Genomic DNA, 23,487 nt, shown 5'->3' with positions numbered 1-23,487 from the left:
ATTCAGATTGCAAAGCACACGGAGTGGTTAACTTTGTATTACTATTGGTTTGTGCAATTGGCATTAAACATCTGGTTTGTAGAAACTTGGATTAGCAAAAGGGTTCTCAAAAAATTATATCTATTCCCAGATAAAAAATAAAATAGCCGAGCTTTAAATGTATATTCAAATAGTAACTGTTTGAATACACATTTATATTCACAACTATCTAGCATTGCTTTCAACTGACTTCCAATAAAATTGAGAAAGGAAATGGGGAATGTGTCAAAGCGACAACAACCCGACCATTGAACAGACAACAGCCGAAGGCCACCAACGGGTCTTCAATGTAGCGAGAATTCCCGCACCCGTAGGTGTCCTTCAGCTGGCCCCATACACAAGAAACTAAAATTAAAAATCATACAAGACTAACAAAGGCCAGAGGCTCCTGACTTGGGACAGGTGCAAAATTGCGACGGGGTTAAACATTTTTATGAGATCTCAACCCTCCCCCTAGCCAATGTAGAAAAGTAAACGCATAACAATACGCACATTAAAATTCAGTTCAAGAGAAGTCTGAGTTCGATGTCAATAGATGTAACAAAAGAAAATAAATAAACTGACCATAATACATAAATAACAACAGACTACTAGCAGCTCCAGACCTCAATTAAACTGATTGAAAGAATGCCGTGACAAGTTATATAGTTTTCTAAAGAATGCACTAGATATAAATTCATGACTTAGATATTAAATTTGTGTTAAGGTTTGTGTAAAGGCAACTACTTGTGAAAGTAAATGATTTTTGGTAGGCAGTTGTTTAAGCATTGACTCATCTCATTTCCCTAGAGATTGTTCAGCCCTGTACCATCAGTCATGGTTCGTTGTCTCTGACAATCACTTTCATATTAAAGTATTTTTGTTTTAATTATAATATTTGCATTATCAAAATAACAAAAGGGCAAGCCATGTCTCTTCGTTAACAGCTTTTTGTAGATAAGGCATGTGCACTTATTATAAAAAAGAGGTGTGGTATGATTGCCAATGCGATAACTATCCACCAAAATCCAAATGGATGTAAACAATTATAGGCAACCGTCGAGCCTCCAAAATTATATGTTGCATCATTGCTAGACCTTTATAATAACATTAACATTTAGTGTGATAGAAATTGATATACAAGAAAACTACACAACTTCAGATATTTCTGGGTATAATGTAATGTTTGTGCATAGTGATCCAACTTAAACCTCTTATATGGCATATTCAAACTCTAGTACATAGTGAAACTAAACCATACACCACTGTTGGACACCATTATTGAAATATGTATTCTGATAAGAATATTCCTACATAAGATAAATTCAATCCTCAGTATATGGAGAAGATTTCAGAAGTTTTAAATTACTATCTAGTATGAAGATCATGTAGCCTGCAGCAACAATGAGCAAAAGTAAGCTTATAACGACCACGAAATGACAAATGTAAAACAATAAAACTAAACCAGCTTGATTTATGTACAAAACAATTATGAACAATAAATATGATATACAGCAACAATCAACAATCACCACAGTACTGGGTCCTCACTATGGACAAGTACACACAGAATGTAGTAGGTTAAACATTGTAACTGTCACGAAATCCTCCCCTAACATGGAACAGTGTATGTGCATATATTCTCAGACATTAAATCTTTTAATAATGAATTGGAAATAACTTTTGAAAAAGGTAGGATTGGACTTAAAATCTGAAAAATAAATTGGGAATAACTTTTGTGGAAGAGGAAGAATTGGATAGTTTAAACATTACGTTACAAACATTATTTGATACTTGAGAAATTCTTCCACAATATTCATCTCAACTTCTGCCAAATTTGCCTTGGGTTTTTTATTTGTCTGCCCATAGCGTCCTTGGTGCTTTGATTGTTCCTTTTCTGCTCCGACGAAGACGAAAAATGGCACTGGAGTGATAAACAATCATCATTCATTAAAATCAAAGGACTATTTTAAATATGTGTTTTTAGCCGTATTTGGCACAACTTTTTGGATTAAGGATCCTCAATGCTCTTAAACTTTGTACTTGTTTGGCTTTATAAATATTTGATATGAGCGTCACTGATGAGTCTTATGTAGACAAAACGCGCGTCTGGCGTACAAAATCATAATCCTGGTACCTTTGATAACTATTCTAAAGGAATTGTGTGTTGCCAATTAACTTCGAAAACAGATAAATCCTCTCACAATCGTTACTTGGGAGGAAATTAATTCTAATAATCATGTGTTAGAGAAAGTAGTTTATGATTTTTGAACAGTGATAACTACTGTTACCTGTATTTATCAAGTTCCTGGTCATAAATTGATTGAAATATTAAAATCAAGGTAAAATAATATGACATGATAATTGAACATTAAGAGTAAATAAACCAAGGTGTGTCGTAAGGAGGTCAGTTTTTAATCTTCAAAATGTTAGAGAACAGGACTGTCCTTTACCCCAGAATAAGAACAAAAAACTAAATTACAATGTCCTTTCAAATAACGTTATATGCACCGGATCTGCCAAATGCTCCTCAAGACTTTTTTTCATTGTATTTGCAACCGTGTTTTATTAGCAATGAACATAAGCCTTCATACTTCGTGTGCATCTGTCTATTCGATGAGTGCTGATTGGTACTAAATAGTCAAAACATCTGTTAGTGGACTTACAATACAATTTCCTCTCTTTTGAAGTTTACTTTTGTTATCTTTGAACTAGTTTACCCCTTTTAAAAATTGATTGAATGAATTGGTTCTTCATCGCTTGATGAACAGAATGAAAAACACGTGTATTGATAATTAATGTAACTTTATGAAAGGTAAGCAAAATTTTGTATTGATAAAGAGAAATTGAAGCAATGAAGATGCTGGATTTTGAAAATGAAGCAGAAAGTTTATTTTCAACAGACGTTTAGCATTGTTATTGGAAACAACCAAGGTTTTCTGCGCGGCTACTTGGTTCTTTGTTGTTTTAAAAATGATTTTAAACCAAATTCTATGTCATATTACCTATTCTTCCAAAGAATCTTGGTTCATCTCCGGTTGTTGGTGGTGTTCGTTTTCCTCAATCTTCCACAGTTTTAATAATTTGTTATTGTTGTTTGTCTGTTCGTAGTTTTTTTTTTCATTGTATTGTGTGTATTTTGGTGATTGTCCACTTAGTATCTTATCATTTTATAGTTATAATCTGAAACAATCAGCTTGTCTATATTTTATTACGATGCCAATAAATATCAAAAACAATATCGGATCAACATCATTTAAATCTTGTCGTGCATAATGCCATTCTTTTTGTAAGGCATTAAAACATTGCAGCTTATTTATATCGTCCGACAATTCATGAATATATTACCGAACATGAAGGCCATGATTCGAAATGAATTGACATAGATTGATTAGAGAAAAACTATATACCAAACAAAATTATATGAGTATAATAAAATACAGAACTGTTCAACTGAAAGACAAAAACGGAAAAAGACGTTGCTGTATTATAGAATACGAATAATATAGTCGCCCTTGGTATTCCATACTTTACCTAGGTGTGTATTGATCATTACTTTTGATTGGTTTCCATTTCATCTTTTAAATTTTTACCTGTTTATCATTTCACAATACAGGTAGCGGGTATGTAGGTGTAATATGTTAGTAACCTCATTTCACTGTACGGTCAGTATAAACAAAAGTATACTTTATTTCATCTATTTTTTATTATTGTATTATAGTATTTATTTTAATCAAAGTTCATAATTCGTATATTGAATATACATCATGGTTTGCTAAATATTCTTGAATCCCAAATCATTTCAGTTTTTCATTCAATGGAAGATCAAAGTCGAACACATCAGGTCTTAAATTGGAAACAATCTATGGAACGCCACAGCTGTCTTATGTGGAACTCTGATATAACTTTATGTTGTTTAACTATTACTTGATGATATTTTGTCTTTACTTAATTTTGCTTAATGATGTTTCGATATTACACGTTATGATTTCGCATTGACTTGGTAAAGTTTTGTCATTGCTCGATATGGTTTTGTCATTACTCAATATGGTTTGTCATTACTCGATGTGGTCGTGTCATTACTCGATGTGGTTGTGACATTAGTTAATGTGGTATTAACATTACTAAATGTGAATGTGACTTAACGTTATGTAGTTGTTTCGTTACATGATGTGGTTTTGTTATTTCGTAATGATGATTTGTCTATTCTTTATATGGTTTTAACATTACGTAATGATGTTTCAAAATTTTACGATTTTACACTACTTGATGTGTTTGTTTCATTTTTTGATGTGGTCGTGTCATTCTTTGATGTTGTTATTTGAATGCAAATTTATATTGGAATACAATTTGTATTATTCTTCAAGTGTATATCTGTATTACAAATATATGCGCCATATACTAAAAACATGTCATATGTATATGTTATGATATGAAACAGTGTAACTGTGAGCTTTAAGTTACATTACAGAACATCAATAATAAAGTCGCCTTTGGTGTCCCATACTTTTTTATCAGGTGTGTATTGATAACGGAACATTTTATATGTTGACTTCATAAATTGTCTAATACAGTCAATATTTTAAGGTCAGCAATAAATTGTAGTTAACAATGGTTTTTTTGGGGGTTTTTTGTTTTTGTTTCTTTAAATAATATCTTTATTGCATTTTTCTTTGCTGTTATGACAAATTACTCGACCTACAGCAGTTGGCTGAATATCCCTGTGTATTAGTCACTGGATAACCAGGGAATTTATTCAGTGAATTCATATTTATAGTTAGTTTTACAGTTCATGGTTATTACATGTATACATTTTGCAAAATATATTGTTCCATGATTACGGAAAGTGTACAGTATTGTTAACAAATGTGATTATTTTCAGTATATATTTAAGATAGATAAGATAAATTTCATGTATATTATTTCTCAAGTAACCAAAGAATTTAGTGGATAAATTTGTTTCTATTTTAATTCTTGGCACTGAACGATTAATCTTCTTCTTCTTCTTCTTCTTCTTCTTCTTCTTCTTTTTCTTTTTCTTTTTCTTCTTCTTCTTCTTCTTCTTCTTCTTCTTCTTCTTCTTCTTCTTCTTCTTCTTCTTCTTCTTCTTCTTCTTCTTCTTCTTCTTCTTCTTCTTCTTCTTCTTCTTCTTCTTCTTCTTCTTCTTCTTCTTCTTTAAGGTCAACACGGCTTCAATACTGAAGAACACATGTTGTTGCGCATGCGTGATTGACAAATGTTTATACAAATTCATTATAATATTTCATAACAATTGAAGTGATTGTATATACAGATTGTTATTAAAAATATATGTACATGTTTTATTTAAATTTGTTTATTTGAAGCTAGAGGGAAACGCTGGTGTTTACCGATTTCTAAAGCTGTCAACAGTGGTGGATTGGTTTCAATTACAGTTTGTGGTAGTAAAATCAAAGTGCTAGTAAGTATTGAAGGGTACAGATTGCTTAAATTTATCATTTGGATGTACAATTGAACATTGCATTGTTAAAAATGTGGGTTATAATTGATAACTAAGGACAGAGGAATATATCTCCGATTTTAATAATTATACTCTAACAATGACGAACGGACCTTCAAAAAGTCGAAAATATCCTGACAACCCATCGCCAAACGAGGAAAACACTAACAGCCAAACAACAGTTCACAAAACACAACATAACAGCTTAAGGCGCTACCAAACAATTAACCCCGATAAAAACCTGGTAGGATCTTGAATGGGCTGGGAGGGTTAGGCTTACTCAATTACGGAACTAATTCATGATTGTTTGAAATGTCGTGTAATCATGTCTGATTTTCCATATCTTGTTGACATCATGAAAACAAATAGAATAGAGGTAATTGCTATTGCAAAAAAAAATGGCATCGCTCTTGTCAGGTGATATTTTGAAAGATTACAAGGAAAACTTTGTATAACGCATGTTCATTGAATAAGCAAAGTTTTCTATGAATTCTACAGTTAAATAGCCTTCAGAAATATTATTATTTATTTCATATGACATTCAACTGATTCAATCACTCTAACGTATATGACATACTTGACTCATTTAATCAATCATATTGTAATTATTTAATTTCTTTATATCATATGAAATCTTTTCTTTTCCAAAACTTTGCTCCTAATGAAGTGAAGTCATATGTGTAGTATTTACAGTTTGTAGATACATTGCAACCCTTTGATCAACTTTAAACGTTTCTTTTATTTACCTTTGCCTTTAACTCGTGTCTGTCATGATTGGGATTCTGTTCCAGTTCTTTAAAAGATTTCAATCTTTTTTCGTTGGATTTTACATAGATAAATACAATAGTATAATAAATTAGCAATGAATAAGGTTGTTAAACTTGATGTATGCCTTTGTGTGCTTCTTTGTTCCATTTGTTTGTTTTTATGGTGATTAGGATGATAACATAATGTTGAACCCTTTATATGAAATTTTAGATTTTTACCTATTATGTCTGTTTGTTTTGTACAATACAATGGAATTTAATGCGACTGTCACACAAGTAACAAGTTTTGCAATCAATATAACCAGGTTCAATCCATCCATCATTTTTACCTCAGAAATTGCCTGTACAAAATCAGGAATATGACAGTTGTTATCCATAAGTTTGAAGTGTTTGAGCTTTTAATATTGCAATTTTATTAGGGACTTTTCCTTTTTTGAATTTTCCTCCGAGTTCGATATTAATGTGATTTTACTATTTTTTTAACTGTTGTTATAATGGATAACATTATAAGCCGTCTCTTATTTATTGTTGTAAATTTAACTACAATAAATAAGAGACTGGTTTCGTTTTGTGGTGTTTTTTAACTTTACGGGTTTTTTGCTTTCCGGTTTTGGTTTTTTTTTAATTAGTTTTGGAAACAATAAATTAACTGTTTGCAAATGCCTCAATTATTCAAAATACAAAGGATTTTCTTATCCCAGGCACAGATTACATTAGACGTATTCAGCACAACCTTTTGGAATTTTGTGTTCTCAATGCTCTTCAACTTGTTTGGCTTAATAACTTTTTTATCTGAGCGTCATTGATGAGTCTGTGCAAATAAACGAGCGTCTGTCGTATTTAATTATAATCCTGGAACCTTTGATAACTATATACGTTACAAATCTCATAATAAGTGATTCTAGTTAAAAAGAAAATAATGTCCTCAATGAAGACTACTTGATAACTGTACTTCTCACATATCAGTTTGTTATTTTCAGGTGACAAGATGAAACTGCTGTTCACAGCTGTGTCTCTTCTTCATTTTCTTGCGCCAGTGATTGGAAAGAGTGAAAAAACATGTAAGAATTTACGCATTGGTAATATTTATAATTTGCTATAGTTCGTGATATGAAAAATTTACCTAAACTGATTCGAATTTGACAACGTGAAACAAAATTTAATCACTGGTTATATTTATACTTTCATTTTATTTCTGTTTGATTAACTGCAATGGTAAACTCAAATAAATAAAAATGCACAATGCTACTGTTAATAATTTTTTAAAAGAAAATAAAGCGTGTATATACAACTGTCTGACACTGTATAATTCAGACACGTTTGGGGAAGACTGTTCTGTGATCCTTAAGCATATAGACGAAGAGAAATCAATAACAATTCTATACAATGGACGAGGTGATATTAACAGTTGGTGTGATGACATGTCTTTTATCGGAAGAGATGATGGATATCTAAATGAATATGAGATCTGTATAACACCGGAAGTGTACGAGGACCCTGATTGTGCAGTAGAGTTACAATACAGGGAGAGTTATGATGGTACACCATTGAAGGTAATAATTAGATCAAAACTATCCCCTAAACTTATATTATTAGTTACATAGTGTACTAGTGACCTAATACGGTATATATGGGGTCCGTAAATTCCGTGTGGGGTGAGAGGGAAGCACACTATGTAACGAATTTATCTTACCGACTATCTGAACGTGTGAAATTTAGATTAGTGATCTATAAAAATGAGCAAGTCTTCAATACAGTAAGCAGTATAATGCAATTATTTTGTATTAATGGTTCTGATTGGATGACAGTTAGCGTAAAATTCTCTATCTCCTTGTATGTAACTAAGGAAGCCGACATTTTGAATTGCTGAATGTATTGACATGTAATTTCTACAATAATAAGCCAAAAATCTCAAATGTTGCACCTAAATATCTTCTTTTTATCAAAGAAGCCAGAAAACGCCCGGTGTTAATGTTTGACGCCGGAAACCGGAAAACATACCTATGACGTCACCTAGTGTAGGGACCAAAGAAGATAACATCTTTTCGCGGAATTTTCTTTAATCTAGATTTTACACTGAAATAATGATTGAAATTTAATTATGAACTTGTTTTGCATTAAAATAGAGATAACTGTATTGTATTTGAAGCTTTTCGGACGTCCATCGGTAGTTTTAGTGTCGCAAATTAAGTTTATCTGGCGACGCGTCCTTAAAGCTTCAAATACAATACAATTATCTCTTAATTAACCTGATTAAGAAATTACTTCCTTTGATTCTACAAAAACAGATGCCAACAATGACAACTTGTTATATTTAAATGTGTTTTATGAATTTATTTCACTTCATCATCACTGTCTTCGTCTGTTGAAACCTTTAAGATTTTTCTCAGTACTGTTTTGTTTTTTCTAAAGGGACGTAACACCACTACTAACCGTGTATGAAATAAGCCCCGCCTCTTTATCACCTTATATGGAATATAAAGGGACGTAACTCCACTACTAATCTTGTAGGAAGTACAACACTAATTCATGGTCCCATTGCTTTCTATGTTAAATTCCTCCATTTCAAACAGGCACACCTGTCTTGTTTTAAGTTCAAATAAAGTGGCAATTATTGCATTTCAAAGCAACACTTTTGTGGTGTCTTGTACTGAAAAAAATCAACATACCTTTAATCAAAAATACCTAAATATTCTACATATTTTGAAATACGATGTCTTCATATGATGAAGACATCGTCATTCATTTAGTTCAATTTAGGTCTGGAGCTGGCATGTCAGTAACTGCTAGTAGTACATTGTTAATTTATATATTATTGTCATTTTGTTTAATTTCTTTACTTTCCTTTTCTGACATCTGGCTCGACTTTTTTTAAACTGAGTCTGCTGTGCGTATTATTATGTGTTGGATTTTTTAAATTGGCTAGAGGTAAAGGGGGTGAGATCTTAAAAAAATATTAACCCAGCCCCTTGTGTGCGCCTGTCCCATGTCAGGATCCTCTGGTCCCTGTTAGTCTAGTTAAATCTTTAATTCTAGTTTCTTTTATATATTTTGGAGTTAAGTATGACGTCTTTTTTTGACTGAACTAGTACACATTTTTGTTTAGAGACCAACAGAAGCACGCCTCTGGGTGCGGATTGAAGACCCATTGGTGGCCTCTTGTTATTTTCTGCTATTTGGTCGGTTTGTTGTCCCTTTGACACATTCACCATTTCCATTCTCAATTTTATCATGTGTGCTGATAGCTCTGGATAATCCTAGATCATGTGTATATTTAAAACATAGAATAATATATACAAAATGTCATGATAACATGCGTTAATATCCTACTATGGGACGGACACACATTTGCAACCACCAATTTGCAGACTTGTTTTTCTGTATGGTATAAAAAGTAAGAAAACGAAATACCGTACACCAATGAAAATTTAAAGCGGAATGTCCCTTATGAATGGAAAATTCAAAAGCTCAAGCACATCAAACGAATGGAAAACAACTGTCATATTCCTGACTTGGCATAGGAATTTCCTTATGCAGAAAATGATAGATTTAACCTGCTTGTATAAAATTCCACTCTAATGACATAACAACTATGACAACAAAGAAAACAAAATGACATTAATAGTTATCAAAAGTACATATACCAGGATGATAATTTAATACGCCAAACGCGCGATCAATAAAGTTATAAAACCAAACAAGTTAAAAGTTAAAGAGCATTGAGAACCCGAAATTCCAAAAGGTTTTACCAGACACGGCTAAGGTAATCTTTGTCTGGGATAAGAAAATCCTTAGTTTTTCGAAAAATTCAAAGTTTTGTGAACAGAATATTAAAGACACAGCATATAAGCAAAAATGGGAGAATCTGTACTTCAGGGCATTCATGTTGAATTTAAGAAGTTGATAGGGAATAATTATTAACAAGGTCTTGGTATCTTTTAATGAGTTTTTTTTTAGAAAAAGGACTACGTTCTTAAACAACACCTTGTTTTATCAACTTTGTGCTCAGCTACAAGCTCTTAAATACTAAACGAGTTGTGAAATGTATATTTAATACTCAGGTGAAGTTGATATATTGAATCTAAGGGGGGATATTTTGTCAACTTTTACGACAGACAAAAAACAGCTGATCGACAGGGTGTTCATTCTACATGTAACAACAATACATCAAGTTCTGTGTTTCTCCTCTTATATTTAAAGCGTTTCCCTCGGTTATAGTTTGTTACCCCGATTTTGTTTTTGTCCATGGATTTATGAGTTTTGAACAGCGGTATACTACTGTTGCCTTTATTTACAGCTGTAAATGAAACCGGCTTTAAAAAGCAAAGGCTTTACCCTGCTGACAATTTTTTTTCCTAAAGCAAAGTTTGCTTAGATTTCTTGAACACTGGACAGAGATCATGGACCAATGAGGGAAAGCATATTTTCTATCACAAATTGAAGTTTCAACATTATTGGCCTAAATTCAGATGCATATTTCCAATTTGCTTGTTTCTATCACCGAACTCTTCATTGGTTCAATCAAGCATCATTGTATACCGAGTTTTATGTTTTCAAAGTGACATGTAAATTAAATGTATGTATTATGCATATGCTTACTTTGTTTACAAAGATTTCCTCGTTTGGATTTTGTTTTATTTTCAAGTCATGTTTTCGGGTTTTTTGTTTTTGTTTGTTTTTGTTTGTTTTTTTTAGAAATATACATGTAACGATAAACCAACAACGAAATATTGTGGAGAACAAGATGAATATATGTACATCTATCTAATACATAAATATTCAAGAAATCTGCAGAATGTTCAAGTGAAACTGAAAGTTGAAGCTGTAATGACATACAATTGTAAGTTACAACATGATTACAGTTTCCTTCATTAACTTATAATGCAATTTGAAGTTGAAGGTTGCACTTTGCAGACGTTATTTTTCTGTATATATATCTTTTGTGTATGCATATTATTCTTAGCTATCTTTTAGGTTGTTCATCTTCTTTTTTATGACGCAAACTGTCTGGAAATTCACCTATTATTAATCAAATTTAGTATAAAATGGTTAAAAAATCAGAAAAATATACAACCAAGTATAATATGATCAGGAGATTTGAAAAACCGATCTAAGACAAAATTTAAGTGTTCGGCAAAAAAAAAAACATACTATTTATTTATAGTCAAAGCCGAGGATATGACCCAACTCTGTTATTGTTATATCTTTATAATCTGATTGTTCAAACTTCAGTTTTTACGTAGTCATGAAATTACGTATAACTGTAGGCTTACATGTATATAGTAATAACTCAAATAATTTGTTTTAGACTATACAAGAATCGGAATAATAATAGGAAGCGTTGTTGGTGGTATTTTGGTGATATGTGTAGTTATTGGAGTAATATTATGTATAGCCTGTAGAGGACGAAGATCACCTGGACAGGTCATGAACCCAGGTACTGGAGGTAAGATTATATCTATTAATGGTAGTCGTTCTTGGAAATTTTATTTTGTATAAAAATCATTAATTCAATCTGATTGTAGACATTGCATAAAATGTTCAAACATGTCAATACAGATTTAGTCAGACATTGACTATAACTAACGTGGTAGCTACAATTTCGTTCACTTGGGTTTTGTTTGTTTTTGTTTTTGTTTGTTTGTTTTTTGGGTGGGTATCATTATATTTCAAGGTAGATAACTGTCTCTCTATGTGAATCTTAAACAGTGTACATTTGTCTAATTTTGCATTTTAGTAAGGATGGGACAATTTCAGTCACCTAATGCATCACAACCAGCAGGAAACTATGCTCCACCACTAACAGGAAGCTATCCCACTCAACCAACAGGAAGTCAACCTACACAACAAACCGGAAATGGTCATACTCCATCAGCGCCAGCGTTTGTTGGCTACACATACAATGCTCCTCCGCCAGCATACAATACAGCTTCAAAAATGTAAACCGATACAAAAATATGTTTTTATTTTGAGTGTGAAATCCATTTTATATTCTTAAAATTAAATGTCTATCTAATCTGTGATAGTGATTATTTTCATCTTGATTTAAAAAAAAAAAAAAGATTGTTGGATTTCATGTCGACTCGACGAATTACGCCATGTTCAATGGTGTGACCTTTCTTGTTTTGTGCGACTATAAGTGTGTAAAAGACATATGGTCACGGTAATATTTTGTTTCGTAACAGAATCAAAATGTGAAACTTTGGAACATTTCCGTGTTGAAGAGTCTATATAATACATCTCAATGATTTCTTTTTATATAAGTCTAGGTCAAAATGCATTGTTGTTGAAATACTTGATGAAATAATAATGCAATGTATTTATAAAACATTGTTTGTGTTTACATTATTTAAAATATATACCTTTTTATTTATTCAGGAGTTATGTAGAAGCAAATGTTATCTAAAAAGTGTTTATGCGATGCGATCTTATAAAAAATAATGATTTTTTTTCTTGATTAAATGATTATGTACATTGACTGTTTTAATATTTAATTGTGAATATTAAATTTCATATCTTTATCTCAAATTATGTTTTAATTATTTTCAAGTGAATGTAATTTTCAACACAATTTTTTAGGCATCGTTTGAATGTTGTTTTCTGTTAAAAGAACGCCAATAGATGAAACGACCAATTCGTTTCAGTATTCTAGAACTCAGCATGAAATTACACAAACACACACCAAAAAAAAACTATCATAGACAAAAACCGGAATAATTACAATAAAAGTACCAAATAAATACAAATATACTGACTGGCTTTAAAAACGCAACACTCATTTTGTAGATTTTTTTTCACCAAATAATGTTTGATCCTTATACAACTACTATTCATGCTCATCATATGTCTATCCCTTTCGAAAAATAAACATCTGACTTACCTGTGGCTATTGAACATACCAGATTTTTAGATCGCACGAAATTTCAAAAAGAGAAATTTCGAGCCAATAAAAGATTTTTTCCGTTTTATTTTCTTTGTAAAACAGTTCGTTCAATCCTTGGACACACTTTAATCATTTAAAAAATGTTGCATCTCCATATTGCTAAAACTCAGGAATGAAAAGCTGAATCAACTCATTGGAATTCTGCAAACAGGAAAACGTGAACGTGCTGCAACACAAAAAATTGACGTCAGAAACTCGTCTTACTGTCCTTCCGACAATGATACCGGTAGACTGGATTTGTTGAAGACCATCAAAGACTAAATCAACATGTAGTGACAATGCAACGTCAATAGAATTTGATTAGACAACGGCATTTGTGAGACAGATCTACGGCCGCAACGTCAACTGCTAACCAAATTGATGAATGAAACTTTGCACAGATTTATGCCATAAATGTTTCCCATTAACTGAACTGGCAAAGAATCGACTGCAGAAAAACATTTAGAGCCTTAAAGTTTAAACCGCATAATTGACAAAACACATTGTAATGGGTGGAACAACTGCAAAATCAAAGGGTGCAAAACAGAAACCAAAACGTGCCGGACAGAAATGGTTGACCTTTCTGACAATCATTTTGGCGTTTGTTACAGGCAGTCATTGCTTTTGACGGTGACACCGTTCATTGCTTAGGGGAAAACCAGGGTTTCAGTGTATACCACAATATTTGAACATCGAAAATGACGTAATCAATTCAACTTTTGAACTGCATTTTTTTTTCAAACATTTAAGTAATGACAGAACCTTCTATTCATATAATACAATAACTGGACCCTAGAATCTTCACATGAACAAAATGACACACCAAACCAGCGTTTCCTTGATAAAACATACGATTTTTTTAAAGTGACATATGATAGGATTGTCAGTTTTCCTATCGAAGGTCGATAGTTTTCTCCATGCACTCCGACTTCCTCCGCCTATAAAACTGGCCGGTACGAAATAGCCTAAATGCGGTGCTTAAAAGTGGCGCTAAAACACCAAAAATCAAATCAAATTATGACACAATTTCATTCCATACACTGCACATGAAGAAAAAAATATCTTATAAAACGGCATTGTTGTTAATTTTTATCTCGAAGCCGCAGTGAGGTCATAGTTCAAAATCACGCACTCCCGATTGCAAGTTCAAGATAACGACTCGGCAAAATAACGTATAGTAACCTGACAAGAAAGGACATCAGAATAATAACATGCAATGATCCCTTCCTTAATTTCGCGTTGTTAGCATTGTAGATTATTTAGAAAACAAAGTTTTCTTCTGGCTCATTTGACCTTCACCAGTTAAATAATAGACCTTTTCCACTGCTACATAATTAGGTCTTTCCACTTTTCTGTGGAAAGACATATTGTTTTTATTCTGATTTTTTTTTCTTCCGGCTAATTTTGTTCTTGCGATAAATATTTGTATCGCAACACGTCGCTTAGATATTTGGTATATGATATCGAACAGTTTATGCGCTTTTGAAATTTACCCTGCGTAACCGAATACTTTTCTTTGTAGGAGTTTTCTCCCCAAACACTGTGTTCCTTGTGTCCACTACTCCTTCGCAACCCTAAAAGATTACGACAAATTTATTTTATAAAATTGCTCGTTATATCTTTCGCATGATTTGTTGTAATTTAACCAAAGCGATATGAACACTCCATATGAGTTATTTCCCCTTATGCATTTGATATTAGTGATATGCATTTCTATCTTGTAAACCATATGTGATAGAGACCTAAGATCTTTTGATCTGAGGTCCTTGGTCCAAAAAATGAAAATTAGGTCAAGGTCAAAGGTCAAGGTCATAGTTTAAATTTTGATTTTGGCTTATTTTCACTTATATCCAAAAACTGTTTATGATATCGACAAATTATTTTTACTTAATTGTTAGTTGCGACATGTCGTAACACATACATTTTGATTGCAAGTGTTCGTTGAACGCAAAAGAGAGTTTTCTCCCCTCTTGTATTTAAAAATACGAGTATGGTGATATAACTCATAAACCAAATATAATTCAGACCTATGGTCTTTAGATCTAAAGTTCTTGTTTATAACCTTCAAATTGATCTCAAGGTCATATATTAATTTGACGTTCTAGATTTTGACCTTTGCTTTTATCTTATATGTATACATGATAAAGCCATGGGACTTTTTGCAATAGCTTTCAAACCAATTTACCTTGAAAAAACAACCGGAAGTGACCTTGTGTAAACCGGAAGTATTTATTTTTCATACCTTATTAGAATAAAAGTAACTATGAAGAATCAGATATTTTTGGAATCAGTGTCAAGAAAATATTCAAATAGTATCGGAAGTAACATTTTTCAGACCAGAAGTAACAAATTATATCTCCCAAAAATATTGAAAAGAAACCATATATTTTTTTAATCAATGTACAATAAACTATCATTTGACGATTGAAATGACATTTTAAATCTAATTTTGTTTCTTTCATATTTGAATGCATGTTTTTTGGTGGAAAGACCTTCAATTGTTCTCTGAACAATTGGTTTTTAATTTATATAATCATCCATCACTACAAAATGGATTTTAAATTAAAATGATTAATATTGTTTTGTGAGATTTTCATCAATTCCGAATAAAACCTATAAAATATATTGTTCCATTCATGTACATGTGTATTTTGTGTTGACCAGTGCAAAGCATTGGCATTGTCTTGTGTTTCATTGTTAACCAGGATATTCAATTTTATTGAAATTCATAATGGAACAGAATATGTATGAAAGAGGTCAAGCACATTGTCCCCAGTACGAGTTCATTATCAAGAACGAAAACAATTATATATTTCGTAATATGTGTATATTTTAAATACAAAATTTGAAGAGGACACAGTTAACTTCAAAGGTAAGAAATGAAATGAGGCAATATTCAATAATCATTTAGTTGTAAAAAGAGAAATAACAACTGTCAAATCAATAATCATGTTTAAACTATTATATTTTAATTATCAAGGTGGACACCAATAGTCACCAATACTTTGGCCATTTTATTCATTTTAAAGTTACCCTTTTAAGATTTACCACGGTTTAATTTCTAAATTAATATATTTCTCTGTGACACGTATGGTCGGACCGTACGCGTATGGTCGGGGTTATTAACAGGTTTGCTTTTATAATACTTAAAACAAAACCTCTTCATATGACCCTTTTAGTGGTCACGTTATTAAAAAGACACTATCAAAGGTCTTTTTTTTTATTATAGATCTATTAAAATTTAATAATAACAATAACAAAATGTAATAAGCAGTTTCACAAAGTAAATTTCATCACTAGTCAAAACTGTAGTATTAAAACACATTTTTTTTCATTACCGATATGTTATTACGAGTGAATGACAAACATATCTTAATGAACTGTTTTACTATAGACTGACGTTAAAGTCGACAGGATAAAGAGTCTAATAATTTGCTTACTTTTGAAACTCTATATAATTAGCATTAGCAGTGCAATGTTCAGAAATGTTTATACTTATACTTGTTTTAGTTTTTTTTTAAATAAATGACATCTTCAGCAAGGATTCTAGTTTTTAAAGTTGTCTGGTGATCTGGTGTACTTCCGTCATGTTACGATATTGGAGATCTAGAGCTTTTAAAAAAAACCGTAGAAACATCGGAATGACCCAGGACTCATGAATAGCTATAGTACCGTGTGGAAGTAAATGTCACCTAACGCATACATGCAAGTATAGAATTAAGCGATAAAAACTAACTTTGGCATCAATATTTAATGTTCTTTAAATTGTAAATAATACAATTGCATATAGTAATCATTGTTTTTTATAAAGTTTTCTAATACATATCATTGGAAAAAAATACCTATACGGTCCAAATACTCATATGGTCCGACCCGTTAATAACCAAACGAGTATATACTCATCTGGTCCGACCATACGCGTACGGTGGAACCATACGCGTATGGTCGGACCATATGAGTATACGCATATGGTCATTACCGTACGCATATGGTCCAAATACTCATATGGTCCGGAACATATATATAGACTTATTTAGAATTAAACGATGTGAAACCAAGCAAATATCGATCCATTCACACTATTTGTAAACGAAATGGACAATATAAAATATTTATGAATTTATTTCAATCTTATTAATCATCAATTTCTTCGCATGTTGGAACTTTTAAGTTTTTTTCTCAGTACCGTTTTGTTTTTATAAAGGGACATAACACCATTACTAACCGTGTATGAAATAAGCCCCGCCCCCTTCTTACCATATATGGAATAAAAAGGGACGTAACTCCACTACTAACCGTGAATGAGATAAGCCCCGCCTCCCTACTAACCTAATATCAAATATACACAGTTTGTACGCGGACGCTTTTAACCAACCATATTCCTGGAAATGTATAGGAGGTAAGATAATAATGGATACCTGATTCGTATTATGGTGACGAACTCTTATATAACTATAACAGACAATGTCAGAGAAAGCTGCATTACATATGGGAAATGTACATAAGAATAAACAAATGGGAAAAAAACTAAGACTTTTCTTACCAAGCTTACTCATTGTTGAAGGCCATCTTGTGCTCTATATTCCTTGTTTCTAAATTATTTTGACTCTGATGAGTACATGTAGATATTTCATTGGCAATCATACCACATATCTCTGTCTTTATAAAAAAAAACTTCGAGATCTTGAATCTAACTTGACCATGAGACATTTAATTCATATATTATACAATTATTGAGTTTTGATAAGATGGATACGTTCAAATATCAAATTCGATCTTTTAAAATTGATACTTCAAGTCGAAAATGCAAAGTTCAGGAACAAAATAAGCTAAAATATGTGATAGGTTGTGAATATAAAAAAGTAGAGTGGTATGATTGCCAATGAGACAACTCTCCAAAAGAGACTAAAATGATACAAAAATTAACAACTATAGGTCACCGTACGGGATTCAACAATGAACAAAGCCCATACCGCATAGTCAGCTATAAAAGGCCCCGAAATAACAATGTAAAACAATTCAAACAAAAAAATCAAAGAGCAAAATGCTCTGAAGGATACGATTGCCATGGTTTTCATTGACACATGCATAGCAGTTCTGCCAACTTTTCATTAAGCAAATACGTGAGATTTTGGCCAAAATTTAAAATATCAAAGAGGGAAAAAATAGATCCAAGAATACTGCCGCAAAAAAGCATGAACATGCGTGAGTCTCACGCATTTTTGGCAGCCCTGGTACAGCTGGATAGTATTATTTATTTTCAAAACTAATTCAACTGCACATGCAAAATGTAATAAACAAAATAGTCCCTCAACTTTAAAAATTGCCAATCCCAGATACAATATACCATACTAGTTTATGAGCAACGTACTTATTGTGTTTTATTTTTGTACTATCAATTCCAAGTTTACTTTCCACAGTAGTCACTGAGAATGATAGAAGGTATTTCACTTCGTATCTTAGCACCGTTAATTCTAGGAGGAACCCCATTTCTAACTCTTTAAATATTAATTTCCTTTGGATCAGTGGGCATGACTCCTTTCCGTACACACTCCTCTGTTTAAATGGAGATCGTTCTTAATATAATACGACGTTTATCGAAATCTAACGAGTTTATTTTTCTTGACGAGTCGTACTCACTGTATATCAATTTTGACGGAAAATACTTCCGGAAGGAAAACAACTCGAAACGACAATATGGCAGACTCCATTTCGGCTTAAGGGGTGTTATAGGTAAATCCGTAACGATGTGGACATTTATTTTTATAATTTAAATGATGCATACGATTTAAAATTATGCAACAATAACCTTCAATAGCAGACAGACATAGAAATAATCCCATGAGTTTCAAATTAATAAATGAAGCAGGGAATCCAGAGCAACCACTCAATCTGATACCCCTTGAAATCAAGAAAACTATACGCATGCGCATTAATACATAAACAAACCCGCGACTTGCGATTTGGAACAAAAACGTTTATTTAATGAAATGATGAGTGGTTCTCCATTTCTTTATGAGAGTACAGTATCAAATATCAGTTTCATAACAGTAAAATATAGAAAAACTCCACTTCAGTTCTTATATGACAGAAATAGAATTATCGGAGTTCAGAGAACTCTCGCATTTATCAAAACTGGGGAATTCCCTCTGACGTGTTTCTAAATTTATAAAAACACTAAATATCAATACTGCTTAATTTTGATTTTCCGTGTTGTTAAAAACACGCATATAAGTCAAAGTAAATATCAAACATGAAGATTATGAGAAGAACATTACAGGAAAGTTGTTTATGTTCAATCCTTTTGCTTGTTTTTACCTTTTAAAGCAAGACAATTATAAGAATCTGAGATGTTGCTGAATGTTTAGAATCAAACGGATGACGTGAGGGGGTGCAGCCCTGAGTCAACGGTAAAAGTCTACAGATTGCTTGAAAGCAATCGTATCCCAAAAACTTACGGTCTAATTAATTTACAAAAAAAAGGAACGAAAAAAAACACATCAACAAACAACAAACACTGAATTACAGGCTCCTGACTTGGGACAGGCACATACACACAGAATGTGGCGGGGTTTAACATGTTAGCGGGATCTTTACCCTCTCCCTAACCTGTGCAGTGGTGTAACAGTACAACATAAGAACGAATATACAAATTAGTTGAAAAAGGCTTAACTCATCATATTGATACAAACAGAAATACATCTAACAAAAACACAGAGTGGTAAAAGACTCGGACTTTTACATTATATTTGAATTGGTATTATTTGGATCTCAAATCGAAAGAACAAATCTAGAATTTGCTCAAATTTTGGTACATAATCATTTATGAGCTATTAAAAGCAGATACAAATCTTAAAGTAACCTCTCATGATTTATCATTTTCATGAATATAATATATTAAACAAAAGCGCGGAGTTATAGCCCCTTGTGATGGAAGTGTTTTATATTCGCTCCTGAGATTATTAGATTTGTTACTTTTCCATAGGAGTATATTCTTTGAAAAAATGTGTGTATGTGGAATATAATTCATGATCAGACAGACCGTAAGTGAACGTACATTTTTCTACTTGCTCACGAAAATTGTTTTTGCATCTTGTTCAAAATTATCTGAACATATCTGTAAAACAAATCAAAACACCACATCTACTCACAATACTAGAGCTAGAGTACCGTTGTATTCACCTCCGGGTAAACGGTTCATCGGACTTGGACTTTGACCTCTGTGCATTTTTAAAAGGCCTATTGTCAATACCGATAATGAATGTCAAAGATCAGATTAGTCGTTTTGATCTGTCACATGGGAAACAATCAAATTTTTATCTGTAAAAAAAACTGATTAAGGATAGACATTTCAGTAAGATTCGATCACTATCTATGGCAGAACTTCGAGCTTTTAATAAGCACTTCCTTATTTTTTTATGAAAAATGAGACAAAAACTCTAATACTAGACTTAAGTGATAGTAATTATATCAGAGATCAGTCACTATACGCACCAAACGCATAAAGCAACGAGTCTCAAATGGTCTTTGGTTTATTGAAACGTAGACGCAAGTAAGCTCCCATATCATCCAAAGTTAGCCTAGAACAAGACAGTGCTAGTGTAACATAAAATATCGTCCCCCATGAAATATTGTCTTGGACAATTTTTCATTATGAAATAGTGTCCTTGTCCATGAAATTTTGTCACCTCAATCTGGACAATACTTCACTAGGAAATTCTGTTCATGATAATACTTCACTATGAAATACTGGCTTTGAAAATATTTTTTAATTGAATTATTACACAATTAGAAATACTATAGTACACAAGCATGCAGCATGCACATTTTTAGATTTATAACTGAAATTGTTTTGTTCAGTAAGGAATTTATATTATTACTAATAGTGAGTTTCAAATTTGCATAGATACTATACAAATGGTTAATTATAGATTAAAGAATTGTCTAACTTATATTTCATTTTATTACATATAATTATACTGTAAAAATATAAATAAATAAAGATAAATGTAAAAATATAAGTAATGTACTGACAATCGCTTATTTTGTAAATATATACACAGGAATGTGTCGCAGAAAAAAAATCCTATATACCTTCTCTAACATGAATATATGTTGATAACCTCCCCTTCTTGAGACAAAATTCCATGACAATCTGTTTATGAAATATTGTCTCAATACTCACAAATATAACCAAAATATAACCTCCCTTTAACAGAAAAAAATTTCATAGTATTCATCTGTGAAATATTGTCTCAATACACACAAAATATAACCTCCCTTTAACAGGACACAATTTCATAGTATTAATCTGTGAAATATTGTCTCAATTCACACAACAAATAACCTCCTTTTAACAAGACAAAATTCCATAGTATTTATCTGTGAAATATTGTTTATATACAAACAAAATTTCGCTATGAAAATTTGTCCTTCTCCGGACATTTTTCCATAGACAAGGACAATATTTCATGATACATAGTTGTGAAATGTTGTCTTATGGTACAATATTTCATAGGATAATATTTTGCTCTACACTAGTGCGGTACCTAAGGTAGTCACGATTACCAATGATGAAATAGATAATCAAATAAATAATGAACTCTCTGATTCGTTGGTTTAATCCCTGGTCACTAAAAAATAGGCAACTGCGAAAACTTTCTTTTCTTATCCGCTAGTTTTAAATAACTAAACACGACATTTACAATGAAAATCAGTACCGATCATAATTTAATCATTATTCTGTTTGTTTTAGTTTTAGATCTAAAATAATTTTAAAAACTAAATTACTAAACTATCTCTGAAAAAAATTAATCGCGCGTAACGTCTTGCATGGATGTTCAGACGGGAATATGCTACTCAGAGGGGAATACGAAGTTTTGTTCGACGTCACGTGGGGTAGTCTCAACAAATCAAATGATAATTTCGCTATCAATATTAGCATGCAGGGAATAAAACGTTTTAACTAAGAAGCATTTTTAGTCAATGAGAAAAGAGCAACTAAATAGTCATACAATAAATGTTATTTTTTTGAGAATATTATTTCATCAATTAACATCAGGCGTTAAACTGTCTTAGTGAGAAGAATACGACCAGCAGTAGAACGATTAACAAATAATCGGATTTTCTTCGTATAGATAGAGATCAGCCGCTCGACACAATGTGAAGCTTTTTTTTAATAGGTTCAGATTGTGACTCGAGGCTGATATTTTACGATATCAATGTGTAGAAAACCCAATAATCAATACATACCACTTCCGTTTGCAATCAGCCAATCAACTAACCAATGAAGCGGATAATATAATATTTAAATAAAAAGGTTTCTATTTTGACGCAAATGAAAACTGTTTTTGATGCACATGGAAGCTATTTTTTACATAACTCTAACACGCCAATCTCATATTCCATATATATTGTTGCTTTTTACTGCAGAAATGAAGACTCCTGTCATATGGATGATCTTCAGCATTGTACCACTACACCAATCTTCAGAGCAGACAGTTTGTAAGTTCAAACAAAGATGTACATGTGTCAACATATATTTGTTCCACCTAACAGAAGTTCCACTACAAACTTTGTTATAAACAATGTCATAATATCTATTCCTGTTGGAACAAATATTCTATACCATTTATTCCGTTATGAAAATATACTGTGATATGTATTCCAGTTGAAATAATCTTCCGAATACTTTTTCCATTTGGAACTTATACTACTTAGGAACTTCTATACCGTGACACATGTTACCGATGTTAATCAATACTTTGATGGTTTACATGTCTTTATATAATTGCAAAGAAACCCTTATATCACATTTTCGATAACATACCAACTTGTGAAATTTTATGTACATTATAAGTAAAATAACAAAAATACTGAAAATTTAAATTTGAAAGTCCCTTATCAAATGGACAAATCCAAAGCTCGAATACATAAAACGAATGAAAAAACAACTGTCATATTTCTTACTTGGTACAGGCATTACCTTATGTAGAAAACTATAAATAAAATCTCTGGTATGATACATACTACACATATAATACTATTCCCTATCAATATATTGCTCAACAAGTTCTAAATGTATACCTATTTTCATCAAAAACCAGCAATTGCTCAATTTAGTACATGTATATTTTTCTTTGAGGGTTGCTGTTCGGTGTGAGCCAAAGCTCTATGTTATAGGCCACACTTTGACCTATAATTGTTTACTTTTACACATTGTGACTAGGATTGAGCGTGGTCTATTGTCACTCATACCACATCTTCTCATTTCAATTACCCATTGGTGAGGTTCCTGGCAT

General features: G+C 31.9%; 1 protein-coding gene across 4 annotated transcripts; it reads left to right on the top strand.

The window, feature by feature from the left end:
- Positions 1-3,614: 3,614 nt before the first annotated feature.
- On the top strand, positions 3,615-12,792 carry LOC139500279 (uncharacterized). Of its 4 annotated transcripts, none has more exons than XM_071289030.1 (7): positions 3,615-3,683; positions 5,368-5,458; positions 7,245-7,325; positions 7,579-7,817; positions 10,960-11,104; positions 11,573-11,710; positions 12,002-12,792. In XM_071289030.1, exons 3-7 carry the CDS (start codon positions 7,253-7,255, stop codon positions 12,205-12,207), a joined length of 801 nt encoding a protein of 266 aa, XP_071145131.1. In that variant the 5' UTR covers positions 3,615-3,683; positions 5,368-5,458; positions 7,245-7,252; the 3' UTR covers positions 12,208-12,792. The 4 variants fall into 4 exon arrangements, with proteins under 4 accessions (XP_071145131.1, XP_071145144.1, XP_071145136.1 ...); XM_071289043.1 differs by having other exon boundaries at positions 3,618-3,658; positions 5,364-5,458; XM_071289035.1 differs by having other exon boundaries at positions 3,619-3,641; positions 5,364-5,458.
- The last annotated feature ends 10,695 nt before the right edge of the window (positions 12,793-23,487 follow it).

This window comes from Mytilus edulis, chromosome 1 (genome assembly GCF_963676685.1).
Source record: "Mytilus edulis chromosome 1, xbMytEdul2.2, whole genome shotgun sequence".
Taxonomy (NCBI): Eukaryota; Metazoa; Mollusca; class Bivalvia; order Mytilida; family Mytilidae; genus Mytilus; species Mytilus edulis.
Note: the sequence above shows the minus strand (reverse complement) of the source record. Positions and strands in the feature narration are given on the sequence as shown.

Excerpts from the sequence above, each read along its gene's own strand:
- LOC139500279 (XM_071289030.1), top strand. The coding sequence starts at position 7,253 with ATGAAACTGCTGTTCACAGCTGTGTCTCTTCTTCATTTTCTTGCGCCA. Across the intron at positions 7,818-10,959 it reads ATGATGGTACACCATTGAAG|AAATATACATGTAACGATAA; the intron begins GTAATAATTAGA and ends TGTTTTTTTTAG. Across the intron at positions 11,105-11,572 it reads AGCTGTAATGACATACAATT|ACTATACAAGAATCGGAATA; the intron begins GTAAGTTACAAC and ends AATTTGTTTTAG.